This window comes from Elephantulus edwardii, unplaced genomic scaffold (genome assembly GCF_000299155.1).
Source record: "Elephantulus edwardii isolate Elephantulus edwardi_28Jun2011 unplaced genomic scaffold, EleEdw1.0 scaffold00032, whole genome shotgun sequence".
Taxonomy (NCBI): domain Eukaryota; kingdom Metazoa; phylum Chordata; class Mammalia; order Macroscelidea; family Macroscelididae; genus Elephantulus; species Elephantulus edwardii.
Window position 1 is genome coordinate 10,856,164 of NW_006399782.1, and position 16,604 is coordinate 10,872,767.

Consider the following 16,604-nt stretch of genomic DNA (forward strand, 5'->3'; position numbering starts at 1 on the left):
TTGTTAAATGCCATCAAGTCATAGACCCTATGAATGAAAGACCTGAATAAGACCTGTATAATTTTCATTGTTTCTCTAAGTTCATAGAGTTTCCAGAGGCAAGCTATTTTGGAATTGGATGCCACTCCTGCTTCCAAGCCTGTTTTAATCTGGGAGCTCCACCAAAAAGATGAGGCCAAATCCAATTATCTCACACCCAATTGCAAGCAAACGTTCCACACCGAAGCCTCAACCAAAATTAGAAAACACACCTTTGTAGAATCCAGCTGTTCCACTCATCTTCCCAAACTGGATTCCAGCCCCAAACTAGTGACAGAATGCACTTTAAATATGAGGCCAAATCCAATCACCTCATACCCAATTGAGAGCAAACAGTCCATACCCAAGCCTCAGCCAAAACCACCTCAGAAAACCAAACTGGAGGACAAGATGTAAGTTGATTCTAACTCAAAAGTGAGTGATTTTGAGTTGTTTTTTACTTTTTGCATTGGTTTGGGTCTCCTCACCACTCACTTGTGTCTCTAGATCTGGAACTTTTCTAAAGGAGCTCCTGTAAGGAGTCAACCTCTTATTTTGTGCTATAAAGGGACATGCTTAGTATCTCCAATTCCTTCTCCAGGTTGGATTGTTGAATCTGTCCTCTTGTACCTGCTCTTGAGCAACTCTGTTCTTGTTGCTCACCACTTTGATACTGTGACTCTTTGCTGGATAAGTAAACTTCTTACCTTGCCCCTGCACACAAAATACTCTTTCCACAAGAGCTCTCCTCTTCTCCCACTTCAAATGTCTGTCAAAGTGCTCTTCTTAGCAGAAGTAAGATCCCACCACGCTGCCATTTCAGTCACAGAGCCTTTGACATGGATTTCTGCATCTACTCACTGCACATCCACTCATCTGCCTTAAGACACACTGTTCCCTCTGTGTTGCCCTTCCTGTACAGCTTTTTAGTCTATGTGACTTGACTCAGACATCATCTCTGAAAAGATGTTTTCTTGCCTTGTGATTCTTGGCTAGATGACCCCAGTCAATCCATAGACATTCACAGCATGGATCATGCTCTAATGTCACAGCCCATTTATTCATTTATTGGTCAGTCTTCTTCCTGCTGCTCTATTGGAGGATGGGACACTTTTAGTCATCTCTATATTCTCACAATTTCACAGGGTCTGGCACACAGTATCTTTCAAGCTATGGCATTTTCGATTGCCTCCTATGCATCTAGAAGTTAGACAATGTGTCAGAAAGACTAAAGATGAATCTGTAACTTTGAATTGTGGTGTTGGTGAAGAGCATAGAATAACCATGGACTTCCCAAAGGGCAATTGGTCTTGGAGAAAGTGCAACCAGGGTGCTCCTTAGAGGCAAGGATGATGAAACTTTTCTCACATACTTTAGCCATGTTGTTCAGGAGGGATGAGTCCTTGGAAAAATGACATCATAATGGGAAAGGAGGAGGGTTAGAGAAAGAGAGGAAGACCTTCAACAAGATAGATTGACATAGTGACTGTAACACTCGGGGGGAGATCTTGACAATGGCATCAGATAGAGAAAAGTTCTGATCTGTTAGAAGTGTTTATGAGCCATGGGTGATTTGGCAAGACCTTAAAACAACAGCAACTTGGCGAGCTCTGGTGGCCTAGTGGCAAGAAGTTGCAACTGCAATCTCAGAGATGCACGGTTGGAATCCTCCAGATGCTCTGCTAAAGAAAGAGGAACAATCTCCTCCTGTACCAGTCAGATCTGATTTGATGGTACACACAAAAAATAATAAAATAAAATTTAAAAAAACCAAAACAACAGCAACTTGCTCAATGATTGTCAACAAGTGAGCATGTGATTATAATAATTAAAATGAAAATCCAACAAAGAATCAGAACAATTTGCATCTATGTTTTATTTATCCCCACATTCCTTCATTGTATACAACAATGCCTGCAGTATAATAGTTGAAAAGTAAATAAAAGTAAATACTTGTCTTTTGAATCCTTGTTATAGAGAAAGACAGGAAATAAACTTAACCCACTTAGGAGATAATGCTATTTTTTATGGATTCACTCAATATTACGTGTTTTCACACCCCTCAAGCTAATTTTCATTCAGTCAAAAATCTGATACCACTTTCTACTCCTTCAAGAATCTCTCTGATTAAAATTTAACAGGCAGGAAGAAATGTTTGAGAGGATGTGGAGAGATAGGAACACTTAAATACTGTTGGTGGGATTGTAAAATGGTACAACCACTCTAGAAGGCACTTTGACATTTCCTCAAAAAGCTGAACATAGAAATTCTACAAGAACCAACTATTCCACTGTTTGGAATATACTCTGAGAAAATGAGAACTGAGGCATAAATTGAGACTTGTACACCAGTCTTCATAGCAGCATTATTCACCATCACAAGAACATGGAAACAGCCCAGTTGTCCAACTACAATGGAGTGGATTGAGAAATGATAGTACATTCACACGATGGAATACTATGCAGCACATGTGATTTTGAATATCATTACCTAACTTGGGAGGGACTGGAGAGCATTATGCTTAGTGAACTAATTCAGACCCATAAAGACAAATACTGTATAAAACCATTATTGTAGAAGTAGATAACTAGTAAAACGTGTATGAGGTTTCAAGGGGGGGGCAGGATAGGAGCAGAGAAGTGAGGATAGGCAGGGGGGAAATTGCAGGGTCACACACTTTAATGGATAGAAGGAGGGGTGGGTAAAGGAAATGGAAAGATCCGGTGTGAAAAGTACTGTATACAAACTTTACAAGTAAACCAGTATAAAATAAAAACTATTTTTTTTTAAATCTCTCTGATTAGAAATTAGTTCTCTCTGCAGATGAAGGTCATCTGGGCTCAATGAGATGAGTGTAGGAAATGTATGAGGGGAAAAAAGATTACATTTATGGGGACAGGAAGCTTTTCATCTTTTGTTGGCTCCAATCCACTTTTATTCTCCCTTTACAAACCATAAATGGCTAACATCCAGAATTAATACAGATTCAAAACATAGGTATGCAAAATGTGTTTTTTCTTGGCATCCACTTTCTATTTTTAGTTTGCATATTGCAAAAATAGTGAAAACATAGCCTCAGCTAGGCTCTCTCCATTCCCAGGTTTAAATATAAATTCCCAGGAGTCTTATATAACACCACAATGTCACCTGTCTTGGCTGACATCTGTTGAAATAAACAACAAGCTGCTTGATTCACAGGTATCCGTCCCCATGCCTGCTACAAATCAGAAATTGTTTCTATCAACGTGACTCCTTTGGTCTGGCCACCTCTTTGCTAACCCCCATACACAGACAAACCTTTCTGCTGCTATTGCACTGAGTTGGAACCCAGCGACGTCTCAAGTTTGCATAGATTTATCTACAGCAGAGGATCTCAAGTTGGCAGCCCAAAACCATCTCAAAGATGCAAACATTTTAAAATAATTTTTTGAACTGGCATATCAAATTCCATGTAACATCTAGTAAAACTCTGATTTGAATAAGGGTGTTTTTCTCCTTACCTCACTAGGGCCCCTTGGTGGCATAGTTGGCTGAGAATCGTATTGCTAATCTAAAGGCATCTCTGGCAGTTCAAATCCACCTGCTGCTCTGCGGGAGAATGGGCAGTCTGCTGGGCAATGTCCTCCTGTTGTGATTTGCAGGCTCAGAAACCTGAGGGAGGGTCACAGTGACTGGCAAGTAACTCAACAGCAATGAGTTTGAGTTTTGTATATTCAGATCTCATTTCAATAAAGTTAATTTTTCCACAATAAGCTTAAGCTTACACATATTTGTTAGATCTATCTTAGATACTTTAGGTTTTGCTTGCTATTCCAGTGTGTAGGTTGTTTTTTCCTTTTATTGTTATCAAGTCATAACTAGCTTATAGCTGACCCTCAGGTGGGAGGGCATTGCAAGATTCCAGGATACAAGAAATAGATGCCATTCCGTGTTGAAAGGAGCAATGAGGTCATATTGCAAAGGTGCATGGATAAAACAGCAGGAGGAATGTATAAATTTTTTACCAATCTTCTACAATTATTTGGGTTTTGTTAGTTATGCATCAGAGAGCTGGAAAATAACTAAGGATGGTAGAAGAAGAATTGATGCCTTTGAGTTGTGGTGCTGGAGAAATGTATTGAACACACCATGGACTGCCAAGAGAACAAATAGGTCTGTCTTGGAGAGGGTGAAACCAAGTTTCTCCTTGGAGGCTAGGATTTTGAAGCTCTGACTCACATAGTTTGGGCACATGGCCAGGAGGAACCAGTTCTTGGAGAAGGGCATCATACTTGGAAGGGTAGAGAGATTGTGTAGGAGAGGAAGACCCTGGATGAGATGGATTGACACAATACTGGGGCAATGGCATTAGGGGTGTCAAAGTCAGTGAGACTGGCTCAGGATAGGGCAGGGTTCAGAGCTGTTGGACATAGGGTCACTATGAGTCACAGGCAACTCAATGACACATAACAACAACAACAACATCAATGCTGAAAATTTGGAAGCTTCCTATTAAAAAAATCTGATCTTGAACAATCACCTAGCCTACCCATTTCCAACCTGGACTATTGCATTTGATTTTGTAACGATAAACTTAGTTTACTGTGTTTTTGTGAAATTACAAAGGAGCCCTGGTGGTACATTGATTAAGCACTCAGCAACTGATGTAAAGGTCAGTGGTTTGAACGTTGGGAGAAAGAAGTGGTGGTCTGCTACCATAAAGTTTGGCCATGGAAACCCTATGGGGCAATTCTCTGTCCTGTAGAATTGACTCAGTAGCTAACGGCTTGGGTTTTGATTTAATGTCTGTGTAAAAATCTGGCACAAACAGAGCTTTGCTTTAAGTTCTCTTTCGTCCTTAATACTATTGGCCTAGAAATTGATACCTAACCAAAATAAAGAGAGTAATCATGATGGGAAGCAGGAAGATCATGAAAATTAAGTCACTGGGAAGTAAAATCTTGTTCTGCTCCTAACCCACTGCTATCAAATCAATTCCTACCCATAGCAACCCTCTACACCTCCGTCTCTCCATTCTTCCATTGGGTTTCCAAGCCTGTAAATCTTGACAAGAGGAGACTGCTCACCTTTCATCCTTGAAGCACTTAGTGGATTCAAACTGATGACTTTTTGAATCGACCATTCCCATGGAGTTAGAATAGACTCATAGCTAACCCTCCAAAGAACTTTCAGAGACGGTAAATCACACGGGAGGAGATTGCCCATCTTTCTGCTGTGGAGCTGCTGGTGGACTAGAACCACCAGGGAGGCGCTGTCTTAGAGTTATTGGTGCGCCTCCCCTATGGGCTACCCCACCAGAGTTCCACTTTTCCATCAGCAGCTGATAAGCTGTGCACTAGGTCACCAGGGCTCCCAGTCTGTTTGTAAAGAAATCCCCAAAACCTCCTGCTGTTTAGAGTCAATTCCAAGCCATAGCAACCCTTCAGGGCAGCAAGGAACTGCCTTGTAGGATTTCTCAGGCTGTAAATCTTTATGGGAGCAGATTTCTGCAGAGAAGCAATTGGAGGGTTAAAACAGCCAACCTTGTCATCAGCAGCCAAGCATTTAACCATTGCGTCTCCAATGCTCCATAGAGAATTTCTGAGAACAGTCAATATGCATTAGTCAGGGAAGACAAACAAGAGCAAACATCTCCATTTGACTTTTTGACTTAGAAGTGAAGTGTTTTGGACCCTAGATAGGTCACCCCAGAGCCTGAGACCTTGTGGAGAGTTGTTAGTTCTGGCCCCCACCTTCGGGAGCTCTGTTAAACATCAGTGGCTGGCTGGCTAAGAGACTCATTGCTTGGCTGCCGCTGCTGGAATGTGAGTTTTCTGCCTACCTGAGTCAGGGCTGTGTGGCGAATCCTCTTTCACACAGAAACACTGACTGCCGACTTTCCCAGCTGGCTTTCATTTCTCCACCATTAGCAACAATCCTTTTTCACTGGAACGAATAACAGCAAATTCCTGGGTTCAGAACCTGACTTTAAAGGGCAAAGTATGCCCTTTTGTGTTATGTAAATGTGCCCTTACTTTGATACGATTGACCCCGCTCCTGTTCTTCACCACAGTCGCCTACACTTGCTGCACGTGCAGCTTTTGCATCGTTGGAAGGCCTTCCCACCTTTGTTTGCTCTCAAGTTAAGTGAAAGAATAATTCTCTGCAACTATACCCACGGACCTACAAAATCTCAAAGACACCGTGAAGAATGGATCATGTGCTTACCCTAGGGACTTCCTGTAACTGGTCAATCTTTTACCTCAAGTGAAGAAGAGCCAGTCCTCTGTACACTCTTCCAGAAATGGCATGTGATTAATTGATTACAAAGACAATTGTGTAAACTTAGACATGAGCTTGTACTTTCTCCCTACTATATCAGGGGATTAGGTAACTCTGGTAGCTTGAGTGACTTGCTGCCCAGCTGAGGCACAGCCAAAACTGGAGAACAGGAACATTGGGAGCAGGTTTGAGGAAGAAACAGAAGCACTTTAGACTCATCTTGTCAGGACCTGGGCTTCCTGAAGTCATCTCCCTACTGCAGGAGAATGGCTGAGTTGAAGGTAAGAAATAATCTGGCAGGTTCTTTGTGTCTTCATCAGAAAGAACCTGTGGAAGCTTCTGGGAACTCTACTAGGTCAGAGTTTGGGAAGTGCCTTGGAACTCCCTTGTCCACATCTATGTTTTCGAAGGTGTCACTATGTTATCTGTGATATGGGTAGGGCTAAGTTGTGAAGGATAGGAGAAAAGACAGAGATAAATCTATGTTGTCCATCTTTTGTCTCTACTCATTACAAATGTCTTGGGACTCTGTAACATCAAAAGGCTCCACTGCACCATGAACTCTCATAGTTTCACATCCTGCTCTGCTGGAGGGAGCTCTGGTGGTCTTGTGGTAAGGAGTTGCACTGCCAACCCTAAGACATGTGGTTTGAATCCACCAGCTGCACCAAGGGAGATACATAGGCAATCTCCTCTCATGCAGCTTTATAAACTCTAAAAACCCACTGGAGAGTCAGCTCTAAGTCACTTCTCACAACACATAACAACAACAGTCCTGCAATTTCCTGGGCTGCTTTCAACTGGTCAATTAAATAGACTTGATCTAATTCCTTATCCTAATCTCAGAACCAATTTTTACCCAGGGGTAGCAAAATACTTCCTGTAGAAAAGAATTTCTTCTTTAAAAACATTTGATATGCCATCATAAAGTGTTGATGTGTGTTTTTAGATGCCATCGAGTCGACTACAACTCATAGCGACCCTATGAACAGCCGATCTGAACCTTGCCCTGTCCTGTTCCGTCCTCACAAACTCTGATATGCTCAAGCCCGTTGTTATGGTCACTGTCACTCCTTTTATTGAGCGTCTTTCTCTCTTTCTCTTTCCCTCCACCTTTCTGAGCATGATGTCCTTTCCCAAGGACTGGCCCCTTCTGATGACATGCCCAAAGTATATAAGGGAAAGCTTCATCATTCTTGCCTCTAAGAAGCACCCCAGTTGCTCTTCCCCTGAGACATATGTGTTTATTCTTCTGGCAGTCCATGGTATGTTCAGTACTCTTCTCCAACACCACAATTCAAAGGCATTGGTTCTTCTTATTTCGTCCTTACTCAATGTCCAACTTCCAGATGAAAATGAAACCATTTGAAAATACCATGCAAAATACAATTGTGAAGTATAGGTGTGTTTTGTGCTTATGGGGGCTAGGCAATTTAATGATGAAGTAATTTATATGGTAACCATTAATCAGGAATGTATATGATAGTCTTTGTATTTAACCAGTAAAGAAAGTTAAACTTAGAGATTAAGTGACTTGTCCAAAATTACTGCTGATGGGTGACAGAAATGAGATTAGAACCTGGGTTTGTCTGGCTCCAAAACCAAGATTCTAAAAGAAGCCTTGGTGGCAGTTACTAGACTAAATATTTTAAGGGCAGAGAAAAGGAATGCCTTCTGGTGCTTTATACCCAGTCTGCATCAGTGCCCAGTATACATGCAAGGAACACATCACAATTGCCTCGAATGCTGGGTGGCAAAGTAAGCCCAGGCTTCTTCCCACATATAGGGTTTGGGCACATCCCTAAATGCTCTTCAAGTACTGCCAAGTTTGAGGAATCAGACATCTCTGTAATTAATAGGGATCCTGACAACACTCACCATGGAAGGAAGTGTAAGGGTTTCTATCTTTGTTTTCAGCCCTGAGAGCTAACTCCTGTTTATTCATTCAGAAAATGTTACATTTTTTAAAAGAAAAATTTTAAAACAGAAAATATTACCTTTTCTTAGGTACCTGATAGCACAGATTAATAGAGGGGAAAACCTGAATCTGACCAAGGTAGAGTTAAGAGAAACTTCCTGGAAAAAGTTTCCTTACACTGAGTCCCAAGAGAGAAATATTGTTGTTGTTGTCATGTGCTGCCAAGTTGGAACCAACTCATAAATAACCTTGCAGCAGGTTTTCAGAGCCTATAAATCACATGAGAGGAGATTGCCCATAGAAGCTGGTGGATGTGAACCATCAATCTTTGGGAGTCAGTCTTTTCTAGATCCATCTTGAAATACAATGTTGTAGGTGACAGGATAATATCCATATGTATACAAAGAAGATCTGTTAATATGGCTATCATGCAAATATATGCACCAACAACTAGAGCCAAAGAGGTGGAAACAGATGATGTCTACCAACTTTTGCAGTCAGAAATCGATCAAACATACAATCAAGATGTGTTAATTGTAGTGAACTCTGATGGCCTAATGGCAAGAAGCTGTACTGCAATCCCAGAGGTGAGCGGTTCAAATCCACCAGATGCTCTGCTGGAGAAGGAGGGACAGTCTCCTCCTGTACCAGTCAGATCCAATTTGATGGTACACACACACACACACACACACACACATTTTTTTTAAAAAGCAAAAATGGTGAGACTTTGTCTCACGTACTTTGAAAAAAAGATGTGTTCATTGTAATGGGTGACTGGAATGTAAAAGTTGGGAACAGAAAAGAAGGATCAGTGGTTGGAAATATGGACATGGTGACAGAAATGAAGCTGGAGATAAAATGATAGAATTCTGTACAGTCATTGATTTATTAATTGCAAATATATTTCATAAGAAACATAAATGATGACTATACTCATGGCTTTCATCTTATGGTATGCACAGGAATCAGATCAATTACATCTGTGGAAAGAACCATTGGAGAAGCTCAATAGCAGCTGTGAAAATAGGCCCGGTGCTGATTGTGGAACAGACCATCAGTTACTCAAATACAAGTTCAAAATAAAGCTAAAGAAAGTTAAATCAAATCTATAGGAACCTTAATTTGACCTTGGTCTATCCCACCTGAACTTAAAAACCATCTGAGGACAAGGTTTGAGGCCTGAGCACTAATGAATGAAGACCGGATGAGCTGTGGGAGGACATCAAGAACATAATCCATGAAGAATGCAAAAGGGCATTACAAAGACAGAGGAGGAAGAAAAGACCAAGATGGTTGTGACTCTGAACATTGCACTAGGGCACAGAGAAGCCAAAACGAAGGGAAGAAAGCAGGAAGTTAAGGATCTGAACAGAAAATATTTCAAAGGGCAGTTTGGAGGTTTCATACACAGAAATTCATTTCCTGGTAGATGTCATGTAGCGAAATTCAACAGGAGTTGGAAACATCTCTAACCATTTATAAATAAATGATAACTAAAATTCTACCCTGCTGTAATTTTGCACACCAATGTCAACTGCATGCTGGTCTTTTTTCTCCATTTCAAAGGCATTCTTCCCAGCCTGCTGTCTATTCTCCACAAGGAAATGTTAGCTCTAGAGGTCAGGAATCCAAATAGAGTAAACCAGATTGCATCATACTTACTTCAATCAGTAAATATCATATAATTTTAAAAAATATTTCTCAGTTTTTATTTCTTAGTCTTTATGAATATGTCAACACAAAGTTTCAAAACAAGTTGTATTTACATAAAAAACAGCACAAGGGGGAAGCAAAAGACAAGATAATAAATATAAAATGGGCTACTTTATGTTCTTGTATAAGTTATTTTGCTTCTCCAAAATATACTGATAACACTGGTCTGTGCATTGCTGTACAGAGGTAACTTGTGGTTGCTGTGATGCTAAACAGTGTGACACTGATGTGCCAAATGCGAGAATGGTTACCCATGGTGGACAGTGTTTGGTGGAGCTCTCTGATTAAAACAAGTCTGGAAGCAGGAGTGGCGTCCACTTCCAAAATGGCTTGCCTCCAGAAACTCTATGAACATGGAGAATTGACCAAAGTTATACAAGTGTTCAGGTCTTTCGTTCCTAGGGTCGCTTTGAGTCATCTATGACTCAAAGGTACTTAACAACAACAACAATGCAGGATACTTTCTTTATTCATAAAATGGACAGTTGATTTAACATGAACTTGAGTCCCTACCACTAAAGATTCTCTATCACCAAGGGTCTATGCATTTAACAAGTTTATTGGGTGATTCTAAAAATTAGCCAATATGAGACTCAATAGTCTATATGCTTGTGTTGTTTCCTGTTGCCACTGAACTGAATTATCTACCACAAGTTTAGAGCTTAAACCCATAGTAATTCTCTTCAATTTCTGGAGGTCAGAAGTTCAAACTGTTTCACCGAACTAAAGCTGTAGTGTTAGGCTTTCAAGGAGAATCTCCCACAGATTTTGAAGTTCTATCTCACATACTTTGGGCACATGGCCAGGAGGGACCAGTCCTATCAGAAGAACATCATGCTTGGAAGGGTGGAGGGACAGCGCAGGAGAGGAAGACCCAGGATGCGATAGATTGACTCAGTGACTGGAGATGTGGGGTTGGTTCTATCTGAAAAGATAGGATTTGCTCAGGATAGGGCAGGGTTCAGGGCTGTTGTACACAGTATCACTATGAGTTGCAGGTAATTTGACAGCACATAATAACAACAACAGAGCTCATTGCATTCCTTACCATGTGGCCCCTTCCTCCATTTTCAGAGTGCATCACTCTATCATTGCATTGTTTCCCCTCTCTTCTTGAGTCAACTCTTCCCCTTGCCTCTTTCTTTTAAAACCCAAACTCCATAGCCTTCATTCCAATTCCTCATACTCATAGTGGTTCCCAAGGCTACAAGAGGAGACTGCCCTATCTTTCTCTCTCAGAGAACCTAATAGATTTGAACCACCTAGCTACCAATTAGTCACTTGACATGTTACATCTTACATCTCTAGAGTTCCTTGTAAGGATCCTTGTAATTACATTCAGCACTCACCTGGGTTAGAAACAATTATCTTCCCCTCTCAATATCAAGATCCTTGATTTAATCATCGGCAGTGTCTTTTCCTTTTTTCTATATAAGATAGCATTCACAGGATCTAGGGATCAGGATACAGAGATCTTTGGGGACCACTATTCATCCTGAGTCACTGAGTAGTGCAAACAGTAAAATCATTTGTCTACTAACGGAAATGTTAGAGGTCTGAATCCACCCAAAGATACCTCAGAAGACAGAGTTGGCACATAATCTACTTCTGAAAGTACATGGCCACTGAAACACAGCTTCACTGTGACATGTGAAACTGTGGTGACCATACATCACAATCAATTCCAAAGCAACTGGCTTGGTTCTTTTGTTTCACCCAGGCTGCCATAATAATTTTTGCAAATTTCACTAACAAGCTATGTTCCATATTCCCATTAAGGTGAACTAGAAATACTAGACTCTTTCTGTAGGAGAAAAGGCATTTGATATTCAATCTCTACCTTGACTTCTTGCTTTCACCTTCCTGCCCAGCAAGAGAAAGTGAGGTACAAAGCAAGATAACAAAATAAGTGTGTATCTCCACTTAATTCCCCCAGGAACTAACTAAACAGCAAAACCCAAACACCACAAACAGGGATTACAGAGAAGGAACTATTCAGAGGAATCTATAACCCAATAGTTTTAAGGTAGTATGCAAGTAATCACATGTTTTGGGGGTCATGTGCTTTCTTTGGGCTTGTGTTTGATGTGCGGTACTGCTCTCCCTTCCTGAAGCGAGGGCCTCGAGGCTTGGCCTAGGGTTTAGGGCAGGCAGTGGCTTAATTTTTTTTCCTGTCAAACATTCTTCTAGGTGGTATAGCACTTGTCTGTGCATTGCTGTACAGAGGTAACTCGTAGTTGCTGTGATGCTGAACACTGGGACATTGATGTGCCAAATGTGATAATGGTTACTCATGGTGGACAGTGTTTGGTGGAGATTTCCAATTAGAACAAGCCTGGAAGCAGGAGTGGCGTCCACTTCAGAAATGGCTTGCCTCTAGAAACTCTATGAACAGTGCTCAGGCCTTTCATTCATAGGGTTGCTATGAGTCGTCTACGACTTGACAGCATCTAACAACGACAATGATGATGACAAAGCTGACTACTGGAAAGTGGGTGAATATTATGTACCATTGAGTTGGAACTGATTCATAGCTGACTCTCCAGAGGTTTTTCAGAAACTGTAAATTGCACATGATGAGACTATTCAACTTTCTCCCAAGGAACAGCTAGTGGATTCAAATAACTTTTTTTTCTGAGTTCACAACATTGTTCCTTACCCTATAGGCCACCAGAGCTCCCCCTGGCATTGCAGAAGAGTGCTTTTGAATTTAGCTACAGCCCCAAATGGCTGAGAACTAGAACTGAGCTAGAAGGAGAATATTTCAGACTGACCAGCGACACAGAAATAGCTTGCCCTGCCCACAGCAGGACACCACGGGAAAGCCTGTTCTTGGGTACCCATAAAGGAAAGGTATGGAGAGGTCCCAACCTCGGCCATAGGAAAGTCAGGTCCCCCACAGCTTACACTAACATCTGCAACCAATTAACCCGCATTCCCACACACACATATAGAATTTCAAAGATCAAACACCTCGAACTCCGGAATCCTCATTAGCTTTCAGAAAATATAAAGTCCACTGTTGCAGGGTCTGACTTAGAGCAATGAGCAGAGTCGAGTCATTCTGTGGAGTTCTTGAGACTGAATCTTTGCACAACCAGATTGCTGCATTACTGCATCTCCCTCCTGTAGAACTGGGCACTTGGTCACTGCACTGCCAGTGATCCTAATCAGAAAAGTTTCCCACAAAAACCAGAATGCAAAGTTTAGTCAAGAAAGAAAACTAACACGACTCAGGCGAAATAATTTTTTAAACACACAAAATCACAAGAGAAGGACCAATTAAAAGCAATTATGAAGAAGAGGACATTTCTCCCATAGAGGCCACAGTAAAAAAGAATGGATAATTTTTAGACGAGGGTGAGAAATACATATATGGGAGGAAAAAACCACACAGCAGTCAAACTAGTAGAAAGCAGGAAACAAATGGAAGAAGACAGTGAGAGCCTCAATGTGGAAATTTAAAACACTATAAAGGAGAGATAAATATTGGAATTAAAGCATGAAGCAGATAAATCAGATAAACTAGAAATACTCAACAATAGAGTAGGACAGAAGATAGAATAAAATAACCAGAAGACAAAAGAACTGACCTTATCAAATATCAAGAGAAACAAGCAAACAAAAACAAAACAAACAAACAAAAACCAAAAAAACAACTAAGAGAAGAAAAAACCCAAAATAACTGTAACCAAAACAGCCTGGGATTGGTTCAAAAACAGATATATAGTCAAGCAAAATACCATGAATAACATATAATTGAAAGTAACCATCTATAGAAATGTTTTCTTCATTTATCATGATGTTGAGTATTGCTCTAGTTGTACAGATTTTTGTGTTCTTGATGTTGAGGTATAACCCATTCTGAAAGCTGTGCAGTCTTTGGTCTTCTTCAGAAAGTGATTTAAGTTCTCTTGACTTTCACCAAGTTTGTGTCATCTGCATAATGGAGATTACTGATAAGTCTTCCTCCAGACCTTCACACAGTCCACCATCTTGCATAATTTGATCAACATACAGATTGGACAGAAATTTCTATATGATACAACCCTGTTGCACAGCTTTGAAGTTTTAAACCATAACATATTTTCTTGTTCTGTTTGAACTACAGCTCCTTGGTTCGTGGGAAGTTTGCTCATGGGCACAATTAAGTGTTCTAGGATTCCCATGCTACTCAATGTTATCCATACTTTGTTGTGATCCAGACAGTTGAATGCCTTTGCATAGTCAATAAAACATAATCAGCTAAGATCTATCTGATATCAGCAAATGATATCCCTTGTACTGAGCCCTCTTTGTAATCCATCTACAGGCTGCATCCCAATACCAAGAAAACAAAAATCCTCATCACTGGATCGATAGGGTAAATGGTAGATGGAGAAAAAAAGAGAAGTTGTAAAGAATTTATTTTTACTTGGATCCACAATCAATACCCATGATAACAACAACAGTCAAGAAACTAAAAAAGGTGTTACACTGGTAAATCTATTGTCAAGGACCTTTCCAAAGGGCTGAGGAACAACAATGTTAATCGAAAGACTAAGGTATGGCTGAGCCAAGTCATGGTATTTTCAATTGCTTTTTATACATCTGAAAGTTAAACAGTAAATAAGGGTGACAGAGGAATAGATGCCTTTGAACTGTGGTGTTGGAGAAGAGTAGAGAATATCCCATAGACTGCAAAAAAAAAAAACCCCCCCCAAAAAAACAAACAAGTCTGCCTACGAGGAAGTGTGACTCGGGTCCACCTTAGAGGCAAGGATGGTGAAACTTCATCTCACATAATTTGAGTATGTTGTCAGGAGGATGCAGTCATTGAAAAAGGACAGCATTCTGGGAAAGGGGATAGTGGGTCCAAGAAAGATGGGGAGACCCTCAACAAGACGGATTGACAGTGATTACAACAATGGGCTCAAACATATCGGAGATCAGGATGATGACCTGGATAGGATAATGTTCTGATATGCTGTTCATAAGGTCACTGTAAATCATAGTTTATTGGACAACACGTAACAGCATGACCTCTTTTGAATCTACTTTCTGGCAGGTCACTGTTGATGCATTGCTCCAGTCATTGTTAAATATTCCACCAATTTTTACTTACACATAATGTTCATATTTACCAAAGCATTTGTTAGGTTCCTTCAAGTGAACTACTCATATTTAAGATTCTATGAAAAATGGATCATGAACTCTGTCCTATCCTGTGCTATCCTTATAATTTCTGGTGTATGTGAGCCCAGAGTTGCAGTCACTGTGTCAATCCAAGCCTTGAGTGCCTTCTCCTTGTGTGCTGATCCTCCAGCTTTCCAAGCATGATATTCTTTCACAAAGACTATTCCTTTTAACAACACACTCAAAAAAGCAGGATGAACTCTCACCATCTTTCACCTCTGAGTTACACCTCTAGAAGCATCCTGGTTGCACCTTCCCTAGAAGATGTATTTGTTTGTTTCTTTGTCAGTTAATGGGATATTAAATACTCTTCTCCAACACCAGAACTCAAAGGCATCGATTCTTTTTCTGTCTTCCTTACTCATTGTCAAACTTTCAGATGCATAGCTAGTAATTGAAAAGAGCATAGCTTAGATCAGCTATATGTACTCTTTAGACTTACATCATTGCTTGTCAGCACTCTGGAGAGGTCCTTGACAGCAGATTTTCCCAGTGTAACACATCTTTTGATTTCTCAACTACTGGTATCAAGGGTGATTATTGTGGATCCAGGTAAAAAGAAATGGTTGACAGTTTCAATCTTTTCTCCATCTATAATAATATTGTCAATAATAATTATCAATAATTGTCAATAATAATTATGTCAATAGACATAATGATGAATATTTTTGTTTTCTTGCTGTTAAGATGTAATCATATTGAAGACTATACTCTTCGATCTTCTGTAGCAAGTGCTTTAACTTTCAGCAAGAAAGGATGTGTCATTGCATAACACAAGTTGTTGAGACTTCTTTCTATCCTAATGCCACATTCCTCTCCATAAAGCCCAGTTTTTCAAATTATTTACTCAGCATAAAAATTGAATAGGTAGGGAGAAAGAATACAACTCTGATGCATGTTATTGTTATCGTTATTGTTATGTGCTCTTGGATGGCCTACGACTCACAGCGACCCTATGTACAACAGCTTTGAAGCCTGCCCTGTCCTGAGCCAGTCTCACTGATTCTGACATACCTACCCTCATTGCCCCAGTTACTATATCAATCTGCCTCATCAGAGACTGTCATCTCTTCCTATGCTTTCCCTCCACCCTTTCAAGCATAATATCCTTCTCCAAGGATCAATCTCTCCTGGTCACATGCCCAAAGCATGTGAGATGGAGCTTCAAAATCCTAGCCACCAAAAAGAAACTTGGTTTCACCCTCTCCAACTCTTCAAAACAGACATATTTGTTTTCTTGGTGGTCCATGGTATGTTCAAGACTCTTCTCCAGCACCACAACTCAAAGGTATTGATTATTCTTCTGTCATCCTTAGTCATTGTTCAGCTCTCTGATGCATAGCAAGTAATAGCAAAGACTGTAGACTGGATCAGGTGGGCCTTAGTCTCTAGGTTGACATCATTACTTCTCAGTACTCTGGAGAGGTCTCTGGCAGATTTACCTAATGCAGTTCTCTTTTGATTTCCTGACTTCTGGTGCCAAGAGTGTTGATTGTGGAGCCAAGCAAGCTGTAACTGT

General features: G+C 40.5%; 1 protein-coding gene across 1 annotated transcript in view; it reads left to right on the forward strand.

Moving 5' to 3' along the window:
- The first annotated feature begins 330 nt into the window (after nucleotides 1-330).
- The window catches only part of HGD (homogentisate 1,2-dioxygenase), an 85,684-nt gene continuing 69,410 nt past the window's right edge, over nucleotides 331-16,604 (forward strand). The window contains exons 1-2 of the mRNA XM_006884315.1: nucleotides 331-431; nucleotides 12,577-12,763. Coding sequence (XP_006884377.1) covers nucleotides 331-431; nucleotides 12,577-12,763 — 288 coding nt within the window. The remainder of the gene's footprint in view (nucleotides 432-12,576; nucleotides 12,764-16,604) is intronic.